Source organism: Rhyacophila brunnea, unplaced genomic scaffold (assembly GCF_057557595.1).
Source record: "Rhyacophila brunnea isolate RB1 unplaced genomic scaffold, BYU_Rbru_1.0 scaffold_18, whole genome shotgun sequence".
Taxonomy (NCBI): domain Eukaryota; kingdom Metazoa; phylum Arthropoda; class Insecta; order Trichoptera; family Rhyacophilidae; genus Rhyacophila; species Rhyacophila brunnea.
In genome coordinates this window covers 6,180,534-6,206,768 of record NW_028232837.1, presented here as the reverse complement: position 1 = coordinate 6,206,768, position 26,235 = coordinate 6,180,534, and the positions used below count along the sequence as shown (strand labels likewise).

General features: G+C 33.9%; 1 protein-coding gene across 1 annotated transcript in view; it reads right to left on the bottom strand.

Annotated features, from left to right (window-relative positions):
- Positions 1-25,435, bottom strand: part of LOC147073146 (lachesin-like) — a 54,371-nt gene extending 28,936 nt beyond the window's left edge. Inside the window, exons 1-4 of the mRNA XM_085945611.1 lie at positions 25,429-25,435; positions 25,177-25,245; positions 7,784-7,887; positions 153-360 (exon numbers count right to left, since the gene is read on the bottom strand). Of these exons, the coding sequence (XP_085801737.1) occupies positions 153-360; positions 7,784-7,887; positions 25,177-25,245; positions 25,429-25,435 (388 nt within the window). The remainder of the gene's footprint in view (positions 1-152; positions 361-7,783; positions 7,888-25,176; positions 25,246-25,428) is intronic.
- Between the last annotated feature and the right edge of the window lie 800 nt (positions 25,436-26,235).

Below are 26,235 nucleotides of genomic sequence, written 5' to 3'. Positions count from 1 at the left end.
CATCACCTGCTGTAATGGTAAACCATCAACAGAACTGAACATAATAAGGAAGAAGTGGAGAGAAAAAGACAAGACGAGACGTGATAGATATTGCTTATTTCCCATAATCTATTTTACAATATTTTGTATACACAATAATAATATATCCTTACCGACGACTTGCAAGTATCCCTGCCTGAATCGCATCGGATCTGTGTTTACTTGGCACATGTACCATCCTCTGTCGTTCTCTTGGACGCTTTTGATGTGAAGATACCAGGATCTGTGATCATTGTAGGACAAACCGATTCTTGGATTCTGAGAGATAATGTTGTGATGAATGCTCAAAATTGTCTGCGTATCAACTCTTACCCAGGCAACCTGCAAAAAAAAAATAACGTACAGCTTTAATATTTAAGAAGTTTCAATAGAAGACGGTACGAAAAGAAGAAAAAGATTAGGATAATGTTTTAAACACTTAAGGGTGTTCGTTTAAAAGTAGGTAACCTCAATTTTCTGCCATTTTAGGACTGCAAATGCCAAATAGAATAATTCATTATTGCAAACTTATAAGTATTATAATTAGAAAAAGCGAATTGCGAAATAAAGTATTATTAGTATTTTTTTTTTAGAATTATTAATAACGATGTCCTTGCTTTTTCGTACAAGGTGGTTGTTAGTAATTTTGAACAACCACAAATACCCAGGCTTTGAGAAAAGCACATACATATTGTGTCCTGACCAGGAATCGAACCCAGAACTCTCGGGTGGAAGGCAAGCGCCTTACGCACTGCACCACGAGAGCGGCCTATTATTAGTCATTAAAAGATTTTTTTTTTAAATGAATCGTAAAATATTGCAAATACCGGCTGATGAATTATATCTACAATCTAAGGATAATCTTTTTAACACTACAATAGGCGATGAGACCCAATGGAAGAATTGCTGTGAAACGGTAGTATAATTATTTAGTAATATAAGAGAAAATAATAATTACAAGATAAAAAGAACGTTTTTAAATTTTCTGTTGAATCATATAAACTTGACTAGCTTAAGCTTGTACTTGATTTTTGTACTTGATAGAAATAATACTGAAATGTCATTTTCACATGTCATATTGATTTCCATAGTAACGCACGTATATACTAATAATTTAGTTGCTAGGACCCCAGACCCCCTAGCAACCAATAACGGTGTCGAAGTAACTTTTCATACAAAACAGAATTAACTGAAAATGAATTCAATTCTACTTAAAGATGGCTAAAATAAGTATTAAAAAATGCATTAGCATCGTGTTCTGATATATTCTAAAAGTTTCAAATGTCTAGCTAGTCGGGAAGTTAGTTAAAATTCGATTGCAAGATTTGTACTGGACAAAGAACCAGCGGACAAACATGAGAATACGAGCTAAGAAAAACGTTGTAAAATTACATACATCCAGGCTTTGAGAAAATCACATAAATATATTGTAACTTCATCGAATCCGGAGCCCATGGATGAAAGTTCAGCGCTTTACGCACTGAACTACGAGGATCGTTATAAACAACAAACTTTGCAATGAACCTTTGGTTTAATCCTATTTACCTAACAAATGGTCATGGATTGTATATAATATCTACTAACAAGTAACATCAGCTATTAACAAGAAAAGAAACTGTACAGGTTGAGAGTGAAGTAGTTACTCTCGTCACCGGAAAGTTTATTATAAACTGACGTTTTTTTTTTTTTCAGCAGTAAAAGCATTTCTTTTTACTTCTTCGTGGGTTCATTTACAATCCGCATATACTGGCAAATATTAATTTTCATGTTCCCACCAATATCACTCGCAGCTCCACGGTCTTCAAGATACCTCGTCGCAGGACAGATGTTATGTTTCATGATGCTGTGTATCGTGCAATTAGCTTATTTGATGACACCATAAAAGTTGATTTGTTTTTTATTAATTATATAATGTTTGTAGACGTTTTAAATAGGATAAATTTATAATTGTAAATATTATCATATTTCTTTAATATTTACACATGCTGTCTTTTCCACTTTCTTGTCATATTAGTTGTTATTTGTAATTAAGATATTTTTATATATTTGTATGTATTATGTATTATGGCGCATTGGCCAAAAGCTGTAATGCCGTAATACTCTTTTTTATAAATAAATAAATAAATAAAAAAATAATATCATATATAAAAATCTCGTGTCACGATGTTTGTGGTCGAACTCCTCCGAAATGGCTCGACCGATTTTTATGAATTTTTTTATGTATATTTGATAGGTATGAAAATAGGTCAACAAGTATATTTCATACCGCTAGGTAATTAGGATATCTCTATCCAGAAAAATTTTCTTTTATTTTTTTGACAATTGTTTTTTTGTATTTTTTTTATTATTTTGCATCAAAAAATACATATAACCCCAAATTTTAACCCTCCTACCCCCACCTTTCCATTTTTTAATCGCGATTTTATTATTTTTGTATGAACAAATTTAACCGTCGTTCGTATTTCTAACAGAACGAAATTATTTATGTTGTTGAATGACAGATGGCGCTACGTCCGAGAAGAATTCAAGAGAAGCGTCGCGCCATTTTGACATTTCATTCGGCATATCACAACGCAGTGCGTGCAAAATTTTGTACGATTTATTTTAATTTATCTATTTTTATGTGCGTGTATTACATTGCACAATGCCAACAAGACGCAAGGGGGGCCATTAAGGCCCTCAAACGAATAAAGCAACAAACATGCAAAATAGTAGAGCAGAAAGAACAGACTAACAAATCCAACAAGAAAACAAAAACGTGCGTGTAAGCATGTCGCAATTGCGTGCATCTCAATCATAAGAGGCACGAGCTGAACGAAATCAACAACGACAATTGGAACGGAGCCAAGCGCGCCGGTTCGTAGTTAACACACGCAGAGCAAATGACCGACAACGCCAACAAGTACATCGAACATTTACATCCGCTTCGTTCTTTCGTCTCGCATTCGAGTACGAGCCAGATATTGAATATTCCGCTCATCCAAAAGTGCTGATTGGTGCTATGGACAAAGAATGGCCCCATTGTCATGCGCTCAAATTCAAACATGAGTCAGCCGGGATGTGTTGCGTATCAGGAAAAGTGCAACTACCAGAAATTGAGATACCACCAAAACCATTGAACGGCTTGCTCATCGGCACGGTTCCAGATTCAAACCTGTTCCTGAAGTCCATTCGCACATTCAATTCATGCTTCCAAAAGACTTCGTTCGGAGCAACAGAAATAGTTCACTATACTGCGGCAAATGGTCAACAATTCCATTCTACGTTCAAAATCAAAGGCCAAGTATACCACAAAGTAGGCTCATTGCTGCCAATGCCAAACGAACCACATACATTTTTACAAATCTACTTCATGGGCGGTGAGGACATCAATCATGTAGATGCAAGTTGCGGCTACAATGGCCTCAATTCGCCTATTTCCAGGCGCATCGTCGGCGAACTGGACGCCCTGTTGAATGAGCACAATGAATTATTGAAATTCTTCAAAGCACACATGCACGAATTGTAAAGTGACAATCACGCTATTGTCATCAATCCTGATAAAACACCAGCTGGAGAGCACGTGCGTCGATTCAATGCACCTGTTGTTGATGACATTGCTGGAATCATGGTTGGCGACTACACATCGACGCGAGAAATCGTGATTCGAAGAAAAAACAATAATATGGAGTTCATCGCTGACACACACCGTTCATACGACGCTCTCCAATATCTGCTAATTTTCTGGAAGGCACAAAACGGATATTGCATAAACATTCAACAACGAGATCCTGTCACAGGTAATTCATTCATTATGAACATCATTAGTCATTTTGAATTGAGAAAATGAATGGTTGATGTTTTTTTTTTTATCGGCGGTCATCGTCTACAGCGCTCTATTCCTCTTTCTGTCATAGATCCTATCCCCACACACTTACGATACATTCATTATTTTTTAATTAATAACCAAAATATTCACTAGAAATAATTTATATGGCAGAACAACGTTTGCCGGGTCAGCTAGTATCTTTATATAATTATAGATCCTCACTAGTAAAACAATAAAGATATCCAAAAATAGATATTAAATAATTTTATTATATTTATAAGGGAAACAAACAGTTAGATATTGATTACAAAAATTTAAAATATAATAATGAAAAGTTATTGCAACCAGCAAAGTTTCCATATAAACATTATAATATAGTTAAGCCTAACAAGATAGAGATTAAGAATAACATAAATATAAAGACATGAGATATTATATAAGGTAGAGTTAAGGGTGTTCGTTGTCAGTATGTGTTTGCCTTTGGTGAGCGTACACGACGCCTGAAGATGCCGAAAGGCGAAACCCGGGTCGCAAAAAACGACTTAAATGGAATAGTACAGAGCTTGAATCCATTAGAAGTTAACTACAAAATAAATGGACGTATAACGTAGAACTACTACACATATTATATTATAAAGGTAAGGTACTTATAGGATTACAATCAAATAAAATATCAGAAAAATAAAAATATACTTTGAAATTAAATAGTACCTATCACTTGTTTTAATTATAAATTTTTTAATGAATGTTTTTTTCTGAAAATATAAACAAATTATATTTTTTTTATTATTTTTTCTGCTTGTTTTAATACAGAATAATGTTATTCAAAATGCATATGCTTTTTTAAGCACGTAAAATAACAGCGCTGTGTTTAATAATATTATTTTTTGCTAAGCATGTTGAAATCTCGTTACGTTTACAAAATATATATTTTTTTAAATTTATATCCTTCCTGGAATAACATAACAGAGGGATTAAAATATCCGGATTAAAATTAATCCATTGAAATACCTGTTGGGGATGTAATCTAAATAATATGGCCTTCAATGGAAAAAATTGTATTCATGCCTTTGTGATATCAGTGAAACAATTATAACATTGTTGTGTTGGTTGGTAGCGAATGTTGATTTGATTTGATTGCCTAAGGATACTGAGATGATTTCAAATCCATTAAAATAATATTTACCTCTAATCAATTTTCATTAAAACTGAATATTATATTATTATTTATACAAGTAATGTCGATCTCTTGTGACTTTTTACATGACATATTATATTATTATGAAAAAGTAGACAGATTGGTTGATCCTCATCCCATCGCGCCCTATCGGCGCCAATTTGGCGCCGGTGTTACAGGATGCAGGACTTGATGAAAATAATAAAAAAATAATCATATTTTGATTTTTTTTAAAGTTGAAATTACTTAATAATATATGTAGCTATCATTTTATGATTTTTCAACAAATATTTGATTTATAAAATCTATTTTTATTTAAATTTGTCAAAATAATGATCAGTTCGCTAGGTATGAGGTGTTTGAGACAGTAAAAAACATAAAATGGCCCTCCATCTTCTTAATATCTTGAAGAGTATTATATTTAGCTCCAGTTTTAGTATATCTTCTTTTTATTATTTACTTCTATCATGGAATTTTTATCTATGTCATTTTGTATAAAAAAAGGCTAAAAAAACCCAAAAAACTAAATTTGACATGTTTTTTTCATTCCACTTATACACAAAGTTTACTTAAAATGTAAATACTTAATATAACAATTCAAAACCTATAAATATTTAAAAGATGTATTTGAATTGAATGAATAATACATGAGTTATATCAATTTTAGTAATCAGTGTGCCTTTTTAAGTGATCCTGAAAAATTAATTCTGTCTGGAATGGCTTAAATCCGCAAAAATATGTCACACTTACCATCCGTATTATTATTGTTATCCAGACACTTTACAATCATGGGTCATCAGTGGACCGTGATTTAATGATAGTCAGTTATTAGTAGACAACGAGAGAATCAACGTGCCACGGTGTGGCTATCCCCATTCGCTGCGGACATTTTATTTAATATTTAATCACCACATTTAAATTACATGCTAATTATATCTAATGACCACCTGATGGGCAACGCACCAGTTGCGTTGGACGCAGTGAATGGGAGTACTCAAAAAGAGTCTCCGCACGAGCTCAGTAAATCAGAAATCTATTCAAGCCGTGTTACCGACACATGGTATCTGATTCTTCATACAAACGTCATCATCATTCATATCAACTTAAATGTAACAGTAATAGTGACATTCTAAAACTATTTACCTATTAGTGCGTGAGTGCATGACCCGAGACAAGTTCCAGCGTGCGCTTGCCCTCCCAACATCAAAGGTCAGTGCCTGGCATCCTGTTTGAATATCTCCCTACCCCAATCCGGAATTTACAAGCATCCTTCAAAATGACAGTCCACAAATAATCAAATTGAATAAAAAATACAGTTTTTTCTACTAGTCCTCTTATACGCTCCTTTCACACTTCTCAGTCCTTGGTTCTTTGGTGCCATATATATATTATCTAACAAACTTTATGAGTTCATCTTTCCAACACAAACATAGACCACTTCAAATCAACCTTTTCTGCACCACAGTCGGTCTTAATTGTGTATCTGCGCCCTACGTTTGGTTGTGACGCATCGGGAGTTTTTTTATGCCTGAGAATTTTCAAGAGATTTTCAAATAAAAATAAAAAGTGCCGATAGGAGACGGGATCACCGTGAACTAACAAAATTATATGATTCATATCAATAAGTACAAAAGAAAAAGCTAAAACAATACGGACATCCAAAACTATGTGAAGAGATCTTCACGTCCGCAATAGAACAACTTAGACAAGAACAGGATCACGTTGAAATTAAAATATAAATAAGCATAAGGTTTCAGAATACCAATTGCGTCAAAGTATAAATATATCCAATCACACGAAAGACTGCATAACTTAATGCCTTTCTATGGTACATCGTATTTCTAATTTAGCATATTTAAGGAAGTTTTCAATCGGTTCACATACCTGGGTTCCAATATCACAAAAGAGAACGAGGAACTGGAAGAAATAAAAGCCCGAATAACCGCTGCAAATAAATCGTACTTCTCATTGCTACCCATATTTAAATCCAGAAATGTCCATAGAAAAACTAAGATCTGGCTCTATAAAACCGTCATACGCACAGTCGTTGCATACCTATGAAAGCAGCTGAAATGGTAGACTGCTTTGAGAGAAAGATTCTGAGGTGAATATACGGACCCATGAATGATGGTAGAGAGTGGAGAATTAGGTACAACACGGAACTACACCGCTTATACCAAGATTCAAAACTCTCTACCTTCATAAAACTCCAGAGACTAAACTGGGCAGGCCATATCCAGCGCATGCCTGAGTCACGGATACCGAAGAAGATCCTCGAAGGAAACCCAAGGGGAAAAGGCCAGTGGGAAAGCCACGCACACGATGGGGTGATAACGTTACAAAAGATACCAACCAGCTGTTAAAAATCAGGAACTAGAAAAGACGTGCGGAGGACCGTACCGGCTGGAGGACGGCGATGGAGGAGGCCAGGGCTTGACTTGAGCTCTAGCGCCATCGAAGAAGGAGCACACAATATTGAATTTTAATTTTAAATATTTCATATTTTTTATACATATCTTTATTTTTATGTCTATATTCGTTTGTTTATTTTATTTATGTATCAAAAATATAATAATATGTACAAATAAAAATTGTCTAATTCCTAATGCCCGGGCGGTTTTGGTTCGGGCGGTTTGTCGAGACCCCGGTCTAGTTATGATTGAGGAAATGAAGTAAACGTACTCACACTCTATTTATTACAGCAATTTAACTCTGCATATAAAATTTTATTTAAAGGAAGGTTTGTCATACTGGATTAATGTAATTAATTCATTTTATACCTTGAATCCTCTGAGATTGTCGATCACACACGCTAGGAGTGCGTCACGTCCAATTGTGACGGTCACGTTGAGAATTGGCTCAGCGAATTGTGGAAATAGTGATTCTGAAATGAAAAAAATTTTAGAGATTATAACATAATTCGATTAGGGATTGCAATACCGAATGAATATATCGTCACTGTTCTGGCAGAAGACACTAATTCGAAAAAAATGACATATTGAGTTAGTTATACCAAAATGTTCCTTATATCAAAATTTACCGTCTGGAAACCTTCTTAATAAATAAAGAGTCTTTATTTTAAAGTCATTTTTTTTACGATTACTTAATAAACTCACATGATAGACCATTTCAAACATTTTAACAACTTCAAGGTCAAATTACTCAAAACTAGTATTCTCCAGTTAGTGTGTTCTGCCAGAACAGAGACGATATTATCAATACTGATATTTAGGTATTTATTATTGAACACCGGTATTAAAACAGATATTCGTCAAAACATATTATTGGAAAAAAGAATTTTCTCATTTCATCTTAAAGAAGTACCTATCAATAAATATAACAATTAAAATCTATTTAAAACACTATTTTATAGCAACCTAAAGTACCTACCAATATTTATTATGTTGACCTTTATAAATATAATATTATACCTATATATCATAATTATTTTAGAACTGTTATTTTTTACAAAGTCCGGGTATAGGAAAATCTTTCCCAAATTCAAGGTTTTTTGGATGTACTATCAATTTTGCTTCAATTTTATAGAATACTTGGTAATATTTGCCACGAATGTTTTCTTTTTCAAAAATAATTGTTAATAATTCATCACGACAATTCTATAAGTATATTTGAGAGATTTTGTTTTTAATGTTATTTAACTTTTATCATTATTTTTAGGCAGTATAAAACTTATATACTAAATTTATAGCAGTGAGTGATGAAAAAATAACATTTAATTCATTTTCGAAAAACATAAACGTAAATATGTTTTATTAATACCGAAAATACCGGTATTTTGAATGTTTGAAACCGGTATTTGAGTATCGATAAATAATTGAATACCGGTTTGAAATACCGGTATTGCAATCCCTAAACTCGATACACCCGAATCAGTGAACATAATAATTATTAAGAAACTATAAACTCGCGGGTTGTTTTTTTAGTGTGCCTAATTATTGGTCCCAGAGCAGTGCTTGATAACATTATACTAATTTAATATGTTCCTATATACGTATTTTGTGGTTTATTTAATTCCATTATAGTTTTATAGAGGTAATGTACGTGCACGTGGATTAGATTTAGGGGATTAACATAAAATACAAGGAAGTTGTGGACATCCTAAGACGTCTCTATAAATGGCCATGGGATACCTAGTCAGTTGCATAATATACGTGATTTTTTAAGGGGCAGCACTTTTCTTACTTCAAAATTTGACCAAACAAATAGGCTGGCACAATACTAATAATAATATGTAAGTCATCTTAAGAGTACGTCGATAATAAAGTAATGTTGGTCTAGTTTATATTATAGGAGGTTTACTTAGGTGTGAAAATTTTTGGGCGTTTAAACGGTTTACCCTCAATTAATCAGTTTTGGATTGGCCCGATTTGAATGCCTTGTTATATGCTCATACTAACAGTTTATTAAAAGACTGAAAGAACTGAGAAGATTTAAATGAAAAAAAAATAGTATCTTTGCCACTTTATTAGGAAGGGGTTGAGTATTCTTTAACTTGTCATCCAAAGAAGGATCAATAGTAGACGTAGCATAAGACTACGCATATATTTTGTAAGAAATGAAAATATAATTAATATTAAATTCTACAGGTTTTGTACTAGACCTGTAGAATTTAATATTAATTATATTTTCATTTCTTGTAAAATGGAATTCTACCAAGTAAATGCTAACTCAATTAATATATTTTGTAGCTAAAGATCTTCAATGATTAGAGGGTTGCTATAGCGATTTAATCCAGGTAGCAGATAATAAAGCAATAATCATCCCGGAGCCCAATTTTCGAAACTGGTAGTGTCGTAAAACTTGGAAACGCGAAGTAGCTTAAAAAGTAAGTACTGTGCTTCGAATGGTGTCCAAAAATGCCACGTAAATATTAGGATGGCACTGTTGTATGATCTCCCATGTTTTAGAGAATGTTATACTTACTACACCTTGCAAGTTAATAAGGTTTAATAAACAATACCCATGTAATATGATGCAATACCTACAGAATTACTCTAATAAACACTGATAAACAATAACAAAATAACAATAACAAAAAACAAACAACATAATCGTGTGGGACTTCAGGCGGTCATAGAACTATATACCTACGCCGGATATCATACACAAGACGTCAATAAACTAATTAAAATGATATCACCAAAAATGTATAAAAAGGGACACGCACCTCCTGCCCTTCGTCTATTATTTTTAAATTTTTGTAACACGTATATCTTGTCCACTGTATATGTACTCGCATTTCCGTTGATTAAGCTGTAATGTTTTAACATTCGTGAATGCTTATTGTTTCCCAATCATCTTCCGCCATCTAGTCTAAATAGATCCTTAAAGGTAAATCATCTAACAATTACCTTTAAGGCGACGGTTTTTAAATATAACAGCTGTTAATACTATTCAGAAGTTGCACAGAAGTCCAATCTTTGGTAAGGAGATGAACGAAGTATAACACCATCAACTCAGCGGGTCTATTCTAATACAAAAGCCTGCTTTCGGTCCGCTACGGCAGCTAAATAGGGTAAAAAAGTATCGAATTATTAACACGTATTGTAAAAATTACAATAAGTTACCCGTCTGAACTATCAAAACTGTCTATCTCGGTCTAAAATTTATCACAGCCACGAGAGGTGCTATTAAAAATAGTACTTATTCTAACAATATTATAAATATAATTATTGTAATTGTTACAATAAGTGTTAATAATTCGATACTTTCCTACCCTATTTAGCTGCTGTAGCGAACCGAAAGCAACCTTGTGTATAGAATAGACCCGCAGGTTCTTGTCAACCCAAGCTTTCTTTGCTTCCTCCCTTTGGAACATAATAGCACAATAAGACGAAGAAAGATTTTGAAAAAGTATTTTTCGATTTACCGTGAATATGCTACAAAGTTAAAAAGAACCATTTATGGATTAAAATAAAATAAGGTGGCTCATTTTTTAGCCTATGACGTAGGTATAATACTTTCAAGATTAAATCAGGTTAAGTGACAGGTAAAAAAAAACATTTAAAAACATTAAAACGTGTTCGTAAAAGATGAGTTGAAATCACAGCGCGTCCGAAAAATGAGAACAATTTTGAGTGGCTCAGTATTTTAGGTCGGGAAAAAATACTCGGTGCCGGCAAAATGCGGTCGAAATTTCATGGCGCGGCATGAATATTAAAATTCAATGGGGTCGCACTGTATGAAGCGAGCAGCGGTTGAGTGCATTGCCAACAGGGCGCCAGATGTCGCAGTGTTTTATTCATGAACTGTTGATGACCCTCGCAGCTTCCGCGGTCCGCCGACAGAGTACCTAGCGGGGAAACGAACCGGGAAAGCATCGGCGTTGGGAAAAATGTTTGAGAATGATTATTTTTATTTTATTTAATTTTTTCAACTGTTTGCGTGATCACACATTCGCTACTAATTGTGAAATTCAGCTCATGTAGTTCAGTTGAAAATTGTCAATTAATTTAATGGGGGCTCTTGCATAGTCAATATTAAACAGATGCCAATTTTGTATTATGATTGAAATGCGACTAATTTTAAATATAAATTTTAGTGATTATGAAACAAAGTTACGTATCAGTGGCGAAGCGTGACTTTTGGAAAGAGGGAGGTTGTGGAGATCAGAGAAAAAGATCACACTTGTCAGGTATACTTACTAGAGATAACAAGATGACAAAATAAACCTGAATTCCTAACAAAGTAATCATATAACTACAATAGTTGAAGACAGATTGCGCTGTCGCATATTTTTACAGTTCTAAATTTAAAACTTAAAGATTCCGATGATAGAAGGGTCTGTTTATTTTTTAATTGTAGTCTATTTTTCTTAGAAGGTAGGCTTTTAAATAATCGCCTACTATGGAGCCTTCGCCACTAGTACCCATTGTAAATTGTTACAAATATTTTCTTTTAAAATCGTTATAATGAGGTATTTTCACGTAATCGCCAGTTAAATTATTACAATAAAAATAGGTGGATGGTGCTGAATGAATATGTAGTATTAATTACCACCAACATGACCCCAGCTTAGCTTAAGGGCTGTCCTAGCTCTAACTAAACTAAATGCATACTGTCCATTTGTCGTAAATGACTTACGTTTTAGAGAAATCAGGTTCGCAGCTATCAGCTTACAAAGATAATAGCTACCGGCCTTTAGTTATCTACTAATTATTCTGCATGTATCACTCTTATGCATTTGGATAACCTTAAACATCATCCACATTTCCATTAAGATATATGTCTTCATTGAGAGATTAAAATATATCAAAAGATTACAGTCCCACGATGGCCGCGCGGGTTAAGCGTTGGTTAATAGCGTTGTGGGTCCTAGGTTTGAATCCTGGGTCTGGCAAAGTACACATATTGTTTTTAAATTTGTGTTTCAGTTATGAGTCATCATCAGAGTATGGACTTAATAGGTTGACCAAGTGGCTGATATCCATTTCTCCTAAAAACTAAATCTGTTAAGACAAACATCCACTCTGTGGAGGCCCATAATAATATCATATCATGATATTATTAAGATACATGGTCAGATAAAGATTTCTTATATAGAATTATTAACCATCGGCTATTTAATTAAACCTTGACATTTTTTTAATAAATGCAACAATAATATTTTTCTTTTATATAATTTAAAAAAAAATCTCAGTCATTCATTATGTAGGTAACTATAGAGCGAAATGCAGACAAATTTGTCATAAATTTCCTTAGCAGAAAACACTACGCAAAAACATTGTCTTTAGTTAAGATCAGATTAAGTTATGTTGTCTATGGTTCACCTCGTCTTAAAGCTTCGTTCGTTTTTTCTATTGAAAATAATACCATATTTAAGAATTCTCTTTCCTATAGTTTAGGTAAATTATTTTGTAATTGTTAAGCGACTACAAAAATATGACAACTGCACTTTATAAATGTAATAACTATAAATACATAATTAATATTTAATTATAATACTCGTATGTTTCAGTCAGTCATTATACGTGATTCCACAGGCACTGCAAGATATTTTTTTTAACGTGGTAACACTAGCGTCAAGTGTCATTCTGTCTGGCATCTTGTATTTCTGTGGGCTGGCGTATAAAAAGTAAAATAATATTCTGCAAGTACATACCAAATGAATTAACACTACCAATATCCATATTGAGATTAACTGTTAAATGAATTTGAGTGTATGGACTGTTTTATAGACACGCGAATTTATTTTGACGGCAGCTGTCAGTAGTAAATGGTAATACAGAAGGGGGTTTGTTCATAACAAAAGTAGTATATCGTTAAAGATTCCTTGACTCTATATTCAGTATAGTCTATAGTTAAGTCATCCTTTTCGGCAACTTATCCTTAAGATCAAAATATTGGATTCTGCATTCCGCTCATAGTTTTCAGGAAATGATTGACATACTTATCTCAAAATCGTCTTTTTTACATTATTTCACTGTTGCTACCAAGAAACGATATAATAGTATGAAAGTGAGATTTTTTTATAAAGTTAATACACCTCTTGAAAAATGTAGGGACTTTACCTTTTGTTAGGTTTTCTAGTTTCCCTGCTCTTCAAATAAAGTGGCTAGATTCTTTGAGTTTCTAGAATATCGTCATCCATTATTACTTGTTAGTAAAATGGTCGATACTTTAGGTGAATTATTCTGAACTCAAATCGATATATTACTGATTTATTTTTTAAGCCGTCTGGTATATTTTGTCAACAACAGTTGGCAACACTGACTACGTGCGTAAAAACTTTGACTTCAAAAACATATTCTATGAATTCGACTAATTAGCGAAACCATTGCAGAACTCCAATGAAACAATTGTATACAATCAATTAATGAAAAAAAGTTTAGTGCTTTCTTCAGTGGTGGCGCGTAATACGCACACACATGGGGCGACCTTTATTCCCAAGGCAAGACGACGTGAGTAGATTGTAGAGCACACCAAGAAAGGTGACCTTTGTTACTAATAGTTTTTTTTTTGTTTTTCAGGCTAAAAAATAACAATCGACTTTATCGCACACTCGGTTAATAAATTGATTATGTATTCAATGTTTTGTTATAAAAATATTAAACATTCTCTTCTACACAAAAAATGGTCTTATTATAAAATGTGGATAAATCATTTTAAGTATAATATTATTGATTGAGGTTTAAAAGACAAATAATTAAGAAAACGAGTTAAGAGCAATGACTACATACATTTAATAATACTGAAGTTTACGGTACTTTAAATAGAATGCCAGGAAGCTGAGCTTAGTCACGAGTTGAGGGGTAAGTAATTTAAAATGGGGCCTCTGTTTAGAGCAATGACTACATATTACCTTTTATATTACTGGAGTTTACGGTACTTTAAATAGAATGCCAGGAAGCTGGACTTAGTCACGAGTTGAGGAGTAAGTAATTTAAAATGGGGCCTTTGTTTGCGGTTGGGTTTGACTAAATATGTTTATTTTTTTACTAATTATTTAGGTTATGATCGGGATTGACCAATAGTAAAAAGGCGGATGTGAATCAGAGATAAAAACACACATATTGCGAAAAATGCGATGGAATGTTTTATTACTATACTATTGAAGAATCGGAGAATTAAAATTGGCAACAAATTGAGAAATTTGCTTGACAAACATTAATGTCCTCCAATAACTTTATACAGTGTCGAGTCATGTACTCTAAAGGCAAGAAAGCGGAAGGCAATAATTGATGTCTTAAAGATGTAGTGTTAGCGCCGAATGCTTTGTTTTTCTTGGTAACAGTACAGGACTAACCAGTCAATCATCCAGAGACTGCAGAAAAAGGAATGGCTCTCGACATTATGTCTTATATATATTATGTCTTATATACATATAGTATATGTGTCGCTAGATTTCAAAATCAGCCAAGTCCATAATAGATGAATAGGAGAAAAACAGCTTTTTGTTTTCTCAAATACACAGTCAAAAGGGTGAAAGTTTATATTATTTCGAGTATAGAATATTTAAAATTAATAAATTACACATTTTGATAATGCAGAAATGTTAGAAAGCAGTAGTTCTTTAGCAATTCACAAAAAAAAATCAAAAATACCTAAAGGTGGACTTGGCTGATTTTTAAATGTAGCGACACATATGCAGTATTTTGGACATATTCTTCAGCATGGACCGGACGACCTGGAGTAACTGGTAGTTTTGGGTGGCCTCCAGGTAAGGCAAAGCAGACGAAGAGTTGTAGCGACCAAGTAACGGAGCTAACGGGGGCAGTATTCACTTTGCCCAGAGAAAAACAGAGGATTGAGAGGGATGAAAAATCTTGGTCGCCCAAAGGATGACTAAATTCAAAGATGGTCACGATTCTCAGCCACGAGGAAACGACCACAAAAGAGAGTATAGTTAGTTTATTAAAATATTTGTGTGGCTTATAGAATTGGTTTTTTTAATTTATTGGCTGAAATCGCGACATACTCTCTCGGTACGAAAAAAAACAAACCTCGGAAAGTTACATTTTTAAATCGACTACTTGTTTACACATGAGTATAATTTCTTCTGTCCTGGCTGGAATTAAAACGCTTATGATAGAAAATATATACCGTTTTCGTAGGGAGGAAGTGCATCTTGTTAAAAACGCGTAAATTTTGAATAAAATCAAACTGGCTCTGATTTGGTCAATCACTCACAATTACAATAAAACATCGATTCACACATTGACATATTATTACACAGATAACACTATGTAAACATGATGATGAAAGACTTGTTTAATTTTTAACGCCGTAATATCCTCATTCAATTAATATTAAAGGTTTTATTAAATTAAAAAAATGTCAATAAGACAGTGTAGTAGAACACTGCCAATTTTGATATTGAAAAGTAAAATACAGATTACTTGAAATTAGACACACCTGTTTTAGTGCATGAGATCTAATTTAGCTCCGACAGTATAAACTTACATTGATGTTTCATAAAGTCGCAAAATTAATGTGTACTTGCATTATGAGTAAAATCAGCCTTTGCTTTGGCGTACTGTTTCAGACTGCGTGCTTTCATCACCTGACCAAGCGCTTATTATCGCTAGATAGTACCATGTCTCTCTTACTAAACATCATATAAGCTGTTGGTCTTCAAGTTATAGACATTAAAAACTGGACAGATTTTCCTTACATACCGATGACCAATACTTATACCTTAGTTCTATAGGGAAACAACTCAAAATACCGTATTATAAGATAATAGTGTTTGAAAATTTTGCATAAATTCTCATTTCAATGTTAAAACCTTAATTTTTGAAGTCTTCTTCCACCCTGTCACGTCCCAACATTGGGACATAGGGCAAGCACAAGTTGGCGCCACTTCCCTCGGTCCATCGCCAACTCGAGTGCCTCCCGCCATGTCAGACCTGCAGCACGTCGGTTGCTCTTGTAGCACCGCTGCAGGGTGAGGGAGGGCCGGCCACGGCAACGGAACCCTTGAGACTGTGCCACAAGGGTACAAAGTGCCGCACTTTTTGGCGGCATCCGGAATGCGTGTCCCAGCCACGTAAAGCGTCTCTTCGTGATAACTTCAATCACCGAAGGCTGTTGTATCTGCCCATGAACTCGGGTGTTTGTAACGCGGTCGTACTAATGTACCCCTAAGATTCGGCGGAGACATCGATTCTCAAAGCTCAAAAGCCGAGATTCTTGAAGCTTAGTGAGATGCCATGTCTCACAGCCATACAGGAGCATAGGTAGCACGCACGTGCTAAACAATCAACATTTGGTCCTCACAGAATACCTCCATGTGACTCCAAGTTGGTTTAACGTAGAGCCCGCCACACCCATGCGGTTTCCAAGCTCACTAGAAATACCACCATCATCGGCAATCGTGGTACCCAAGTATTTGAACCTGGACACCAGCTCGACGGGCAGACCTGAAACCCGCAGAGGAGTGTCGGTGTCAATGCATGCAGCACTGCACATGGATTTGGTCTTAGCCGTATTTAGATGAAGACCCACACGTTTTGAGTTCGCGGCGAGCCTGTTCACGGTTACCTCCAACCTTACGATCGTCGAGTCAAACACGACTTTGTCATCTGCATACGCCATACTCCTACTAATTTTTGAAGTAAATGTGTTTATTTTTTATTTAGTTCAAATGAACTTAGCAATGCTTAATAAAAATTTATGGTTTAACCAATAATCAACCCAGACATTTCTGTTTATAATTGCATTAATGATTAATCGCAGAAAGGTTAAGTATTCGATTTTATGACACGTTGAATAAATTTTTGATTATTTTTTGTTTTATTGAATTATAAAGAAAATACATTTGGAATGGTCGAATGGCATTATTTCCTCAGAGAAATTTTGAGCTAAGCTAACTAGTTAACTAGCTAACTTATAGCATGGGATGGAGGTAGGCTGTGAAGATCCGCCATAAATAGTGCACATTTAGCTTTGTTAGTCATACGTATTTGTTTTTATTAAACTAAGACTACAATTATTTACAGATGTTATTGGCTAGTTTTTAAAAATCAATGAAACCCTGCCGAAACCAAACCATAATAATTTTGGTATATTTTGGGCGATACGACAAAATTGTGCATACTTCGTCATTCATACGTCTTGTTGGTTCATTTTTTAAAATTCATTATAACCTGCCTAAACCAAACTATAATAGTTAAAAAAAATATTCTATCTTTAAATCATTCAAAATTATGTATGATTTAATTATAATAATGTTAGATATTTTATAAATAGATGAGTATTTTTTGACTATTATCTATAATGGCTTGGTTTTTACAGGGTTTAATTAAATTTTAAAAACTTATCAACACCATCAGCTGTAAATTGTAGCCTTATTTCAATGAAAACAAATACGTATGACTGACAAAGTATACTGTGAAGTATTTATGTGCGGATCTTAATAGCCTACCTCTACCCTTCGCCACTGGTCCCTATTAGAGGTGAGTTAGAAATACTGTCACCAGTTTGTGTACTCAAGTCTTGGCATGCTACTACCCATACTCAGTACGTGTGGCCCAATAAACTTGTTCGAAGTTCGAACGCATGCGATGAGATCATCGCCGCGACTCTCTAGTTGGTACTGTTGGTAGACTTTCAATACTATTGACATTAAATGCGCGCGAGCGAGATAGCAGAATACACGTATGCCGAGCCGTGATATACTCAACTGTCATTGGCGTCATTTCTCTGCCTTTCTCCCCAGTTGTGAAGTTGGTATAGTGGAGGACAGAAATGGTGACAAGTTCGTTTTATAGTAATAATATGGAGTTAGTTTTAGTTTCAGTTGAGTATGAGACTGATAAGTATTTACGCGTCTATCTGATTTCGTCACGTCGAGTTTTTTTAGTGTTATAATTAAAACTTATATACTGAATTCAAATTTTATGCGTGATTGTGTAAATGGATAATAATTATATTATAAAAAAAATGTGTAAAAATGGTTTCTAAAAAACACTGAAATAGCTTTGCACGCCAAACGCTCTATATAATATCTCAAATACTAGTAAGCAATTTGGAACAAGTTTCGATACTAAGTATTTTTTTATACTGCAGCCCTATGTTGTAACTTGTGACATGAAGTCACCCGACGACATGACGTAATTGTGACGTATGGTCAATACACGCATCAAAGCGAGCCGCCCAATGTACACGGCTAACCATAGATATTATTATGCTGAAACACCTATTTGTGTATGGGGACAATGAATAACGCTATTAGAGTAGCGTTAATTTCTCGAAGACTATTTACTAACTCCGGTAGTACGTCACAATGATGTCATATGACGTCATGTCGCTGGGCGACTTCAACTCACAAGTTACAACATAAGGCCCCTGGTAGTAAGTATACTTAGTCTTGAAAATCGACCAGTTTTCCCACCTCTACCCTATTTGACTAGGGTATACTTACTAAGGTAAAAAAATAGTTTGCTGATAAAGATAGGTCATATTTGCGGAGTTGATTTCAGTGTAAGAACGAGAGGGACCGAGTTAGAAAAGGCTATCCGGCAAAACAAGCGGGCGTGATTGTAGCCATAAATCGGGGAAGTTACCTCCATTATGTCGAAAGTTTACGTGACAACAGCCAATGTATCACCACCGACCGCCACTGGCTAATAATAATACAACCGGCTATGTCACTTTGCGTACGAATGTGTGTCGGGGCTCTTTCGGGCCTGATTGAAATTATTTGCGGCGATTTTGCCGGGCGGAAATAATACCGTTGTGATTATTTAATTTTATTCATTCTGTTGTTGAATTGGTAACGAGCCGTGAATCGCGTTCAATGTTAATTTTTTATTATAATATCACAACGGTTGAAATGAATTATAATGTGACATTTTTATTAATGAATAGCGATCACCCACGACTGTTAGATTACACATCCACATGATAAGGTTATTTTTTTTAATTATATAGATATAGTGAGAATACGCCAACTGGGCGCCAGGACAATTATTGGGCGCCGCTCTGTCGAATAAAATAAATAGATTTTCGTTACGATTTTACAGTTTAAATAAAACATAATGTTTTTTATTGCGGATTGAGAATTATCATGCCTGAGGCTTTATTATATAAAAATAAAATAAATCTCTTAAGAACTTAAACATATGCACAATTCAATCATTATTTATGTACGTGTGTAAATTAAAATTCTCACGAATTATTAAATAATTTTATATATAATAATATAAATATAAATAATAATATTAAATATACTTAATATTTTAGAAGTGCAAATAATTCACGAACGTCTATTTATTTTTGAATTTTATTCGATTGCGTGGCGCCCAGTTATCCCGGCGCCGAATCGTCCTAGACCCGATATAGGCATGTATTACTATCTGCCACTAACCAAGCCACTTCATTGTCACTATCTTACCAGTTTGTTTACTCATTTGGGACTGAATTTTATTATTAGCTCCGACTAAGCTCTCGCGATTGATAATGGTTGAATATAGGCGCATATCCTTCTTCCGTCCAAACTTTACCTTAATATTCCACCGTTGATATCTGGATACAATGATGAGGTGAGGTGCAGGTAAAGAGGCGGACGATTCAACTATTCTCGAATAACTCATATGTAACAATTTAACACGCGTAGGTAGTGTTAGATAGCGGCGATGAAATGGTGAGGTGAAATGCAGATAAAGGGCGCGAACCTTCATTTAACTGTTGTCCATATAGCTGCCGAACAGTAGCGAAGGGTGGAGATAGGCTGTAAACATCCGACATAAATACTGCACACTAAACTTTGTCAATGAAACGTATTTGTTTTCAATAAACTAACACTACAATGTGTGTATAATTTGTTTATTTTTAATAAAACCCTTAATTTAATTAAACCCTTAATTTAATTAAACCCTTAATTTAATTAAGCCCTGCGTAATCTAAGCTATATAAGATAATAGTAGAACAATATTTTATTAATACAAGAATATTTTTTATTGATAACGGTTTGGTTAGGCAGGGCTTAATGTTTTTTTAAAAAAAACTTAACAAAACCATCTGTAATAATATATTGTATTCTTAATTCAACGAAAAAACTAAGTGTTACTAAAAAAGTGTGCAGTGTTTTGTCGGATCACCTATAGCATGGTATCTAAACTACTATGATTTGGTTAGGGCAGGGTTTGTTTGATTTAAAAAAATTAACCAGCACCGTCTGCAAATTGTATTCTTAGTTCAATGAAAACAAATAACTATGAGTGACAAAGTTCAGTATGAACTATTTATGTCGAATCTTAACAGCGTACGTATAATTAATGTTAAGAAACTTTACGAAATCAGTTCATTTCTTCAATGTGTAGGTATATCTGTAGACTTTATATTTCCGTACGTCACGTAGAAGTATTGCTCAGTAAATAATAAAAATAATATAATACAATTAATTATAACAGTGAAAATCTCACAATCTAAACTGTAAAGCTACGAGGCCATAGTAAACTATTTTTATTTTTTACAACAAAATACAATAATACATAATATACCCACTATAATAATACATACACGTATGTATTTTACATGCTGTATGCGAAACAACGTTTAACGTCGGCTATACCTTGGGATTGGACTATAAACTAAAATTAGACGACAATAAAACACATAACCTTCTTTCATCTTCTACACCCTTCTACGACTCGTAGAACCGCTACACACCGTAGACCCTCTACGGAGCTACGCTGCTACGAAGTATCCTTACCGCTCATGTGAAGCGTAAAATACCCAAGACTAGTAATGTCTAGTTAAATTATATGACGAGAATATAGTGTAGCATTGTTTTTTCGTTTAATAAGATTAAAACAAAATTATTTATTATTAGATAATAATATATTAGAACTTTATTAAAAACATAATTATGTATTATTCTTTGTTTACTAAGATTTATATTATTTAAAAAAAATTAATAACGTAGAAAATTGATAGTTTAAACAAACTGCTGAGTTAAGTACTTAGAGTTGCTTAGAGCTGAAAGTGCGGAAGTCACATTTTTATCATTTTTTAGTTAAGTATGCAGATTTAAATATGTATTCACGTTCTCTTAATGCTGAACATTTTAGGAGTCCAATGACACATGTTTTTCAAAATACTTACTTCTAAAACTACGGTAGTCAAATTATTATTTATAGCTGAAAGAGTGGATGTCTAATTTAAGTATTTTTTTCTTTAAGCTATAGCAAAAAGATTAATAATTGTAAAAGTGCGAAAATCCAATATATGGAGTTTTAGTCCGAACGCGGTGAGTATTTTAACTATATTAGAATAACTATGTTAAAACTGCTCTCCTGCAAAATATTGAATATGTGACTTCCAGCCTTTGAGCTCTAAGGTACAGATTACTGTTATATTATAAGCTATGATTTATATCCAAACAGCTATATATTTTAAATGGAAAATCTGCTATTCTTAGTGGTATTGGCCTGTGTGTCTCTGATAATTATCTTAGGAATCGAGGACATCCGTTGTTTGTTCTCCCAAGATGCAGAATGCCAATTAGTAATGCTAATTGGGAGGGCAATAACTATGTTTACTCAAATCGCTTTGGATATTGATATATTCCACTTACGCGAGGGTGAATTTAGGTGTACGTTGTTTTAGAGGTTTTTAAGATAGGATCTATCAAAATAGGTCACTCTCTGTGTACTTCGATGTAGGTGCTTTTATTTTTCTTATTTTCTTATTGTATTCTTTACTCATATTACTGTATTTTTATTTGAAATTGTTACTTACACTTAATTTATGTCATGTCGTCAACGCTTTGAATTTGTAATTTGTCATGTTCATTGTATTATGTAAAATAAATAATTTGAATTTTAAATACTGAAGAAAATTATATGCAATTTTTTTCAGATGCAGAACTCAAATCGACTTGCTATATCCTAAAAACACAATATGTGAATTTTCCACGTGCTTGATTTGAATTCGCTATTTTCTCCTCCACAAATTAACTGCCAGTGTTCTACAGAAATATAATTAATTTAAATATGTTTATATTTTCAATAAAAAAATAATTTCATCACTTAGGTTATTAATATATTATCCAATTTCAAACTGACTGACACTGCCTAATTTGTTTGTCTCACGTCAATCCAAATTGTTTTTTTTATTAAATCATAATTAAAAGCTATATTATATTATATTTAGTTGACATTAGTACAATTAGCTAATAAAAGTCATCATCTATGAGGATGACGCACATAATTAAATGATACGATATAAATATTTTGCATTGTTTTACGTGATAAAATGTATGTAGATTTGATTTATTTTTAATCGTTCACTAATCAAACACTTTTGAAAGCTTAAAGACTTTTACTTATCTATTTTCCCAGTTTTCATTTAAAGGTAATTTTTTAAAATCTGCATTTATTTAATATTTCTAGATGATGCCATTGACGCCAAAAATTGTAGTATGCATATAAACTTCGTATAAGATAGTAGTTATTTTGGATTTATTTTTCAAAACCTTTCTAATCCATAAACTATGAGTAATGCCACGTTGAATGGAAAGGTGCATGTTGAGCATATCACGGAAAGGCCGCAAAAGAAACCAGTCAATAAAGTAGCAGTTGAGAATTATAAGCAATGTGATAAATATCGCCAAGCTAATTAATTAGCAATGGCCGGACAAATTGAGTCATACAGTGGCACTCAACCGGTACTTAAGAACCACAATGATGCTCTAAAACAAGCTGAATTGATAAATACTTAAATTCAATGGATGTATGTAGCAGCAGAGCTCAGCAGAGAGAGTCAGAAAAAATGAGCTATATGAGGCCAAAATCCTGCAGTGGATTGACTACGGCTTATGAAGGATATTGCTTTAGACAGAAATATTGATCTAAATACGTAGTAGGTATTTGGCGGTGTTGAGAGTCTATGTTTTGCAAGCATACGTTAGCACTGGTAGCACACATTGGTTGAACATTTTACGCTTCAAGCATATTGGAAGGTCGCTCTTGAAGATATTACTTAAGTACCCGAATGCACTCTATGTTAGCTTGTCTCTTCGAGTAATCTCGTCATCTATGCCTCCATCTACAGACATTTGCTGCCCGAGGTAGACATAGCTGTTGATCCTCTCGATTTGATTGCCGTTGATGAAGATCTCTTTTAGATTAGCGAAGTAGTATATCGTTACTTTTGTCTTTGAGACATTAATCTTTAAACCTACTTTCAAGCTTTCATTTTCGAGCTGTTGCATCATGCCCTGGAGATCTTCTTGAGTTTCCGCGAAGACAACAATGTCGTCTGAAAGCGCAGGTCACTGAGGTATTCTCCGTTGATGAGGATTCCTCTTCTCGCCCAGTCGATGCTTCCAAATATAATATCTTCTAGAATGGATGTAAATAGTTTGGGTGAGATTGAGTCACCTTGGCGGACACCCTTGCTAATTGGAAACCTACAGGATGGTTTATGAAGCTTTACACTTGCTGTTGCATTACTATAAATGTTTACGTGTCACGAGAGATCCAAAATTGAGAGTTGCGTAACGTGGCATACCGGCACCGCAGAAGAAACCAATGAATAAGAAAGCAAATAAGAGTGAGAGATGTGATAGAGGTCACCAAATTGATGAAATGGGTCGAACATATCGCACGGCAAACGGACAACCGCTGGACGAATACAGTCATTCAGTGGTACCCGAGAGGCACTAAGCGGCCAAAGAGGCGCCCCAAAACCCACTGGATTGACGAACTTGTCAGGTTTGGTGGAATTACGTGGCAGAGAAAAGCAAGGAACCGAGAAGAGTGGAGGGAGCTGGGGGAGGCCTTCATCCAGCAGTGAATTGAGCCCGGCTGAAAATATATTTGGCGGTATGATGATGGAGGTAGATGGAAACAGTGATGTAGATTGGTCGTTGAGATATGGGTTTATTGGTTGATACAAGAATACACTGGATACAATAATAAGAATGATGACGTGACGTGAGATTATAATCGCGAGGCAATGATGTACCGATGAGATCGATATGATCAAGAGATTAATTATAAGAATGCACTGAGAGATTTGATTCGAGTGGAATAACGGATGTACTATTTCAAATGAGGAACTCGTGACAATAGCAGTAGCTACGTCTCGTGACGGACTCGATGAGTGGAGTGTTAGTTCATAGATTTGTATTCTTATTTATATTAATGGAGTACATATTGTATTGCCATGTATATTTTCATAATTCTCAATCAAAACAAACACTACTGTTCTAATTATGATTGCGTAAACGCTGACAATTTATTATTATTGCTAATGTTTTATTTTAATAACAAAACCTACCTACCTACCCACGATGGCCGCGTGGCTTATGCGTTGGCCTTTGGCGTCGTGGGTCTCAGGTTTGAACCCTGGGTCTGACAAGTACACATATCGTTTTTTCAATTTGGACGTATGGACCTAATATGTTGAGCAAGTGGCTGATATCCATTTCTCGTAAAAAACAAAATCTGTTAATACAAACCTTCACTCTGTGGAGGCCCATATGATCCTATGAGGATCGGACATGGTCGAAAAATTAATGCAGAGTAGAATGATGTTACACGTATTTTTTTTCTATGTATTATAGTATTTAAAACAAAAATGATTTTTTTTGTTTTTAATTACCCATCAACTATTTTTATAACTTATAATGTAAGTAACATGAAAATTTATATACGAATAATTAATTAGTGTCTTATTACAGAAAGGCAATAAAAAAACTTACCGTTTGTGAATTCATCAGTGGCAGATGGTGGTGACTGACTGGCAGAATTACTATTCCTAGTATGGCGGCCTGGAAAAAATAAACTTGATTTTAGTATTAAGGTAGGAAAGAATAAACTAGAAAATACGTAATATTATTGAAAATAATAAGTATCATACATAATTTTGAAAAACACTTTCTGAGAGATTATATTATAACCAATAGAAAAAATCTTTTTTGAAAAAAGTCAGCCACCCTGGCAGGGCATCAAACCCTGCATCTCCCGGGTTTACGCCCTATCCGCGCATTACCTCTATGCTACGCAGTGACATACTAATTGCGACAAATTTTAACTATTGGCCACTTTTAATACCCACTCATCAGCTTTTCCAAATCAAGCTACTTTGGCAATCGATTTTTGTTTATTAAATCAAAGTAGATACTTATTACTTCAATTACTAACCGACGTCGTGGATTTCACCAATATTTTTTATACAATATTCTTGAACTTGCTAATAATTTATAATTAACTATTTCTTTTATTGAACGAATAATTCACAAGATTTTAGAATGTACCATTCTAATTATTGAACATTCATAATTTTGAAACATGGAATTGAATTTTGGAACATATATAAATTTCAAAATTATGTATGTCCAATAATTAGAATGGTACATAAAAGAAATAGTTAATTATAAATAAGTAACAGTTTTCACATCACCACATACATATTTATTCATGAATTAGAAGACGAACACATAACTAGTTAGTAAGACAACTTACAATGATTTTTTCTTCATTGGATTAAGTAGTTTTAAATTTTATGAAGTGTTAAATACTGTCATCATTTTTATATAAACGTAATATGTAATTTGAATGTTTTGTCCTGACTTATCTTTTGTTATTGTGATTTTATAGTTATCGTAAAACTGATAAAATAGCCGAGGGTTGATATTTTACTCGAAGGGTACATAATTGCTGGTGGTACCTACAAGTGAGTAAATTTCTACATAACCAGCCCTGAAATACGCTGAATAGACGAATTATTCATCTTAGTTGGTGGAATATATGGGAGCGAA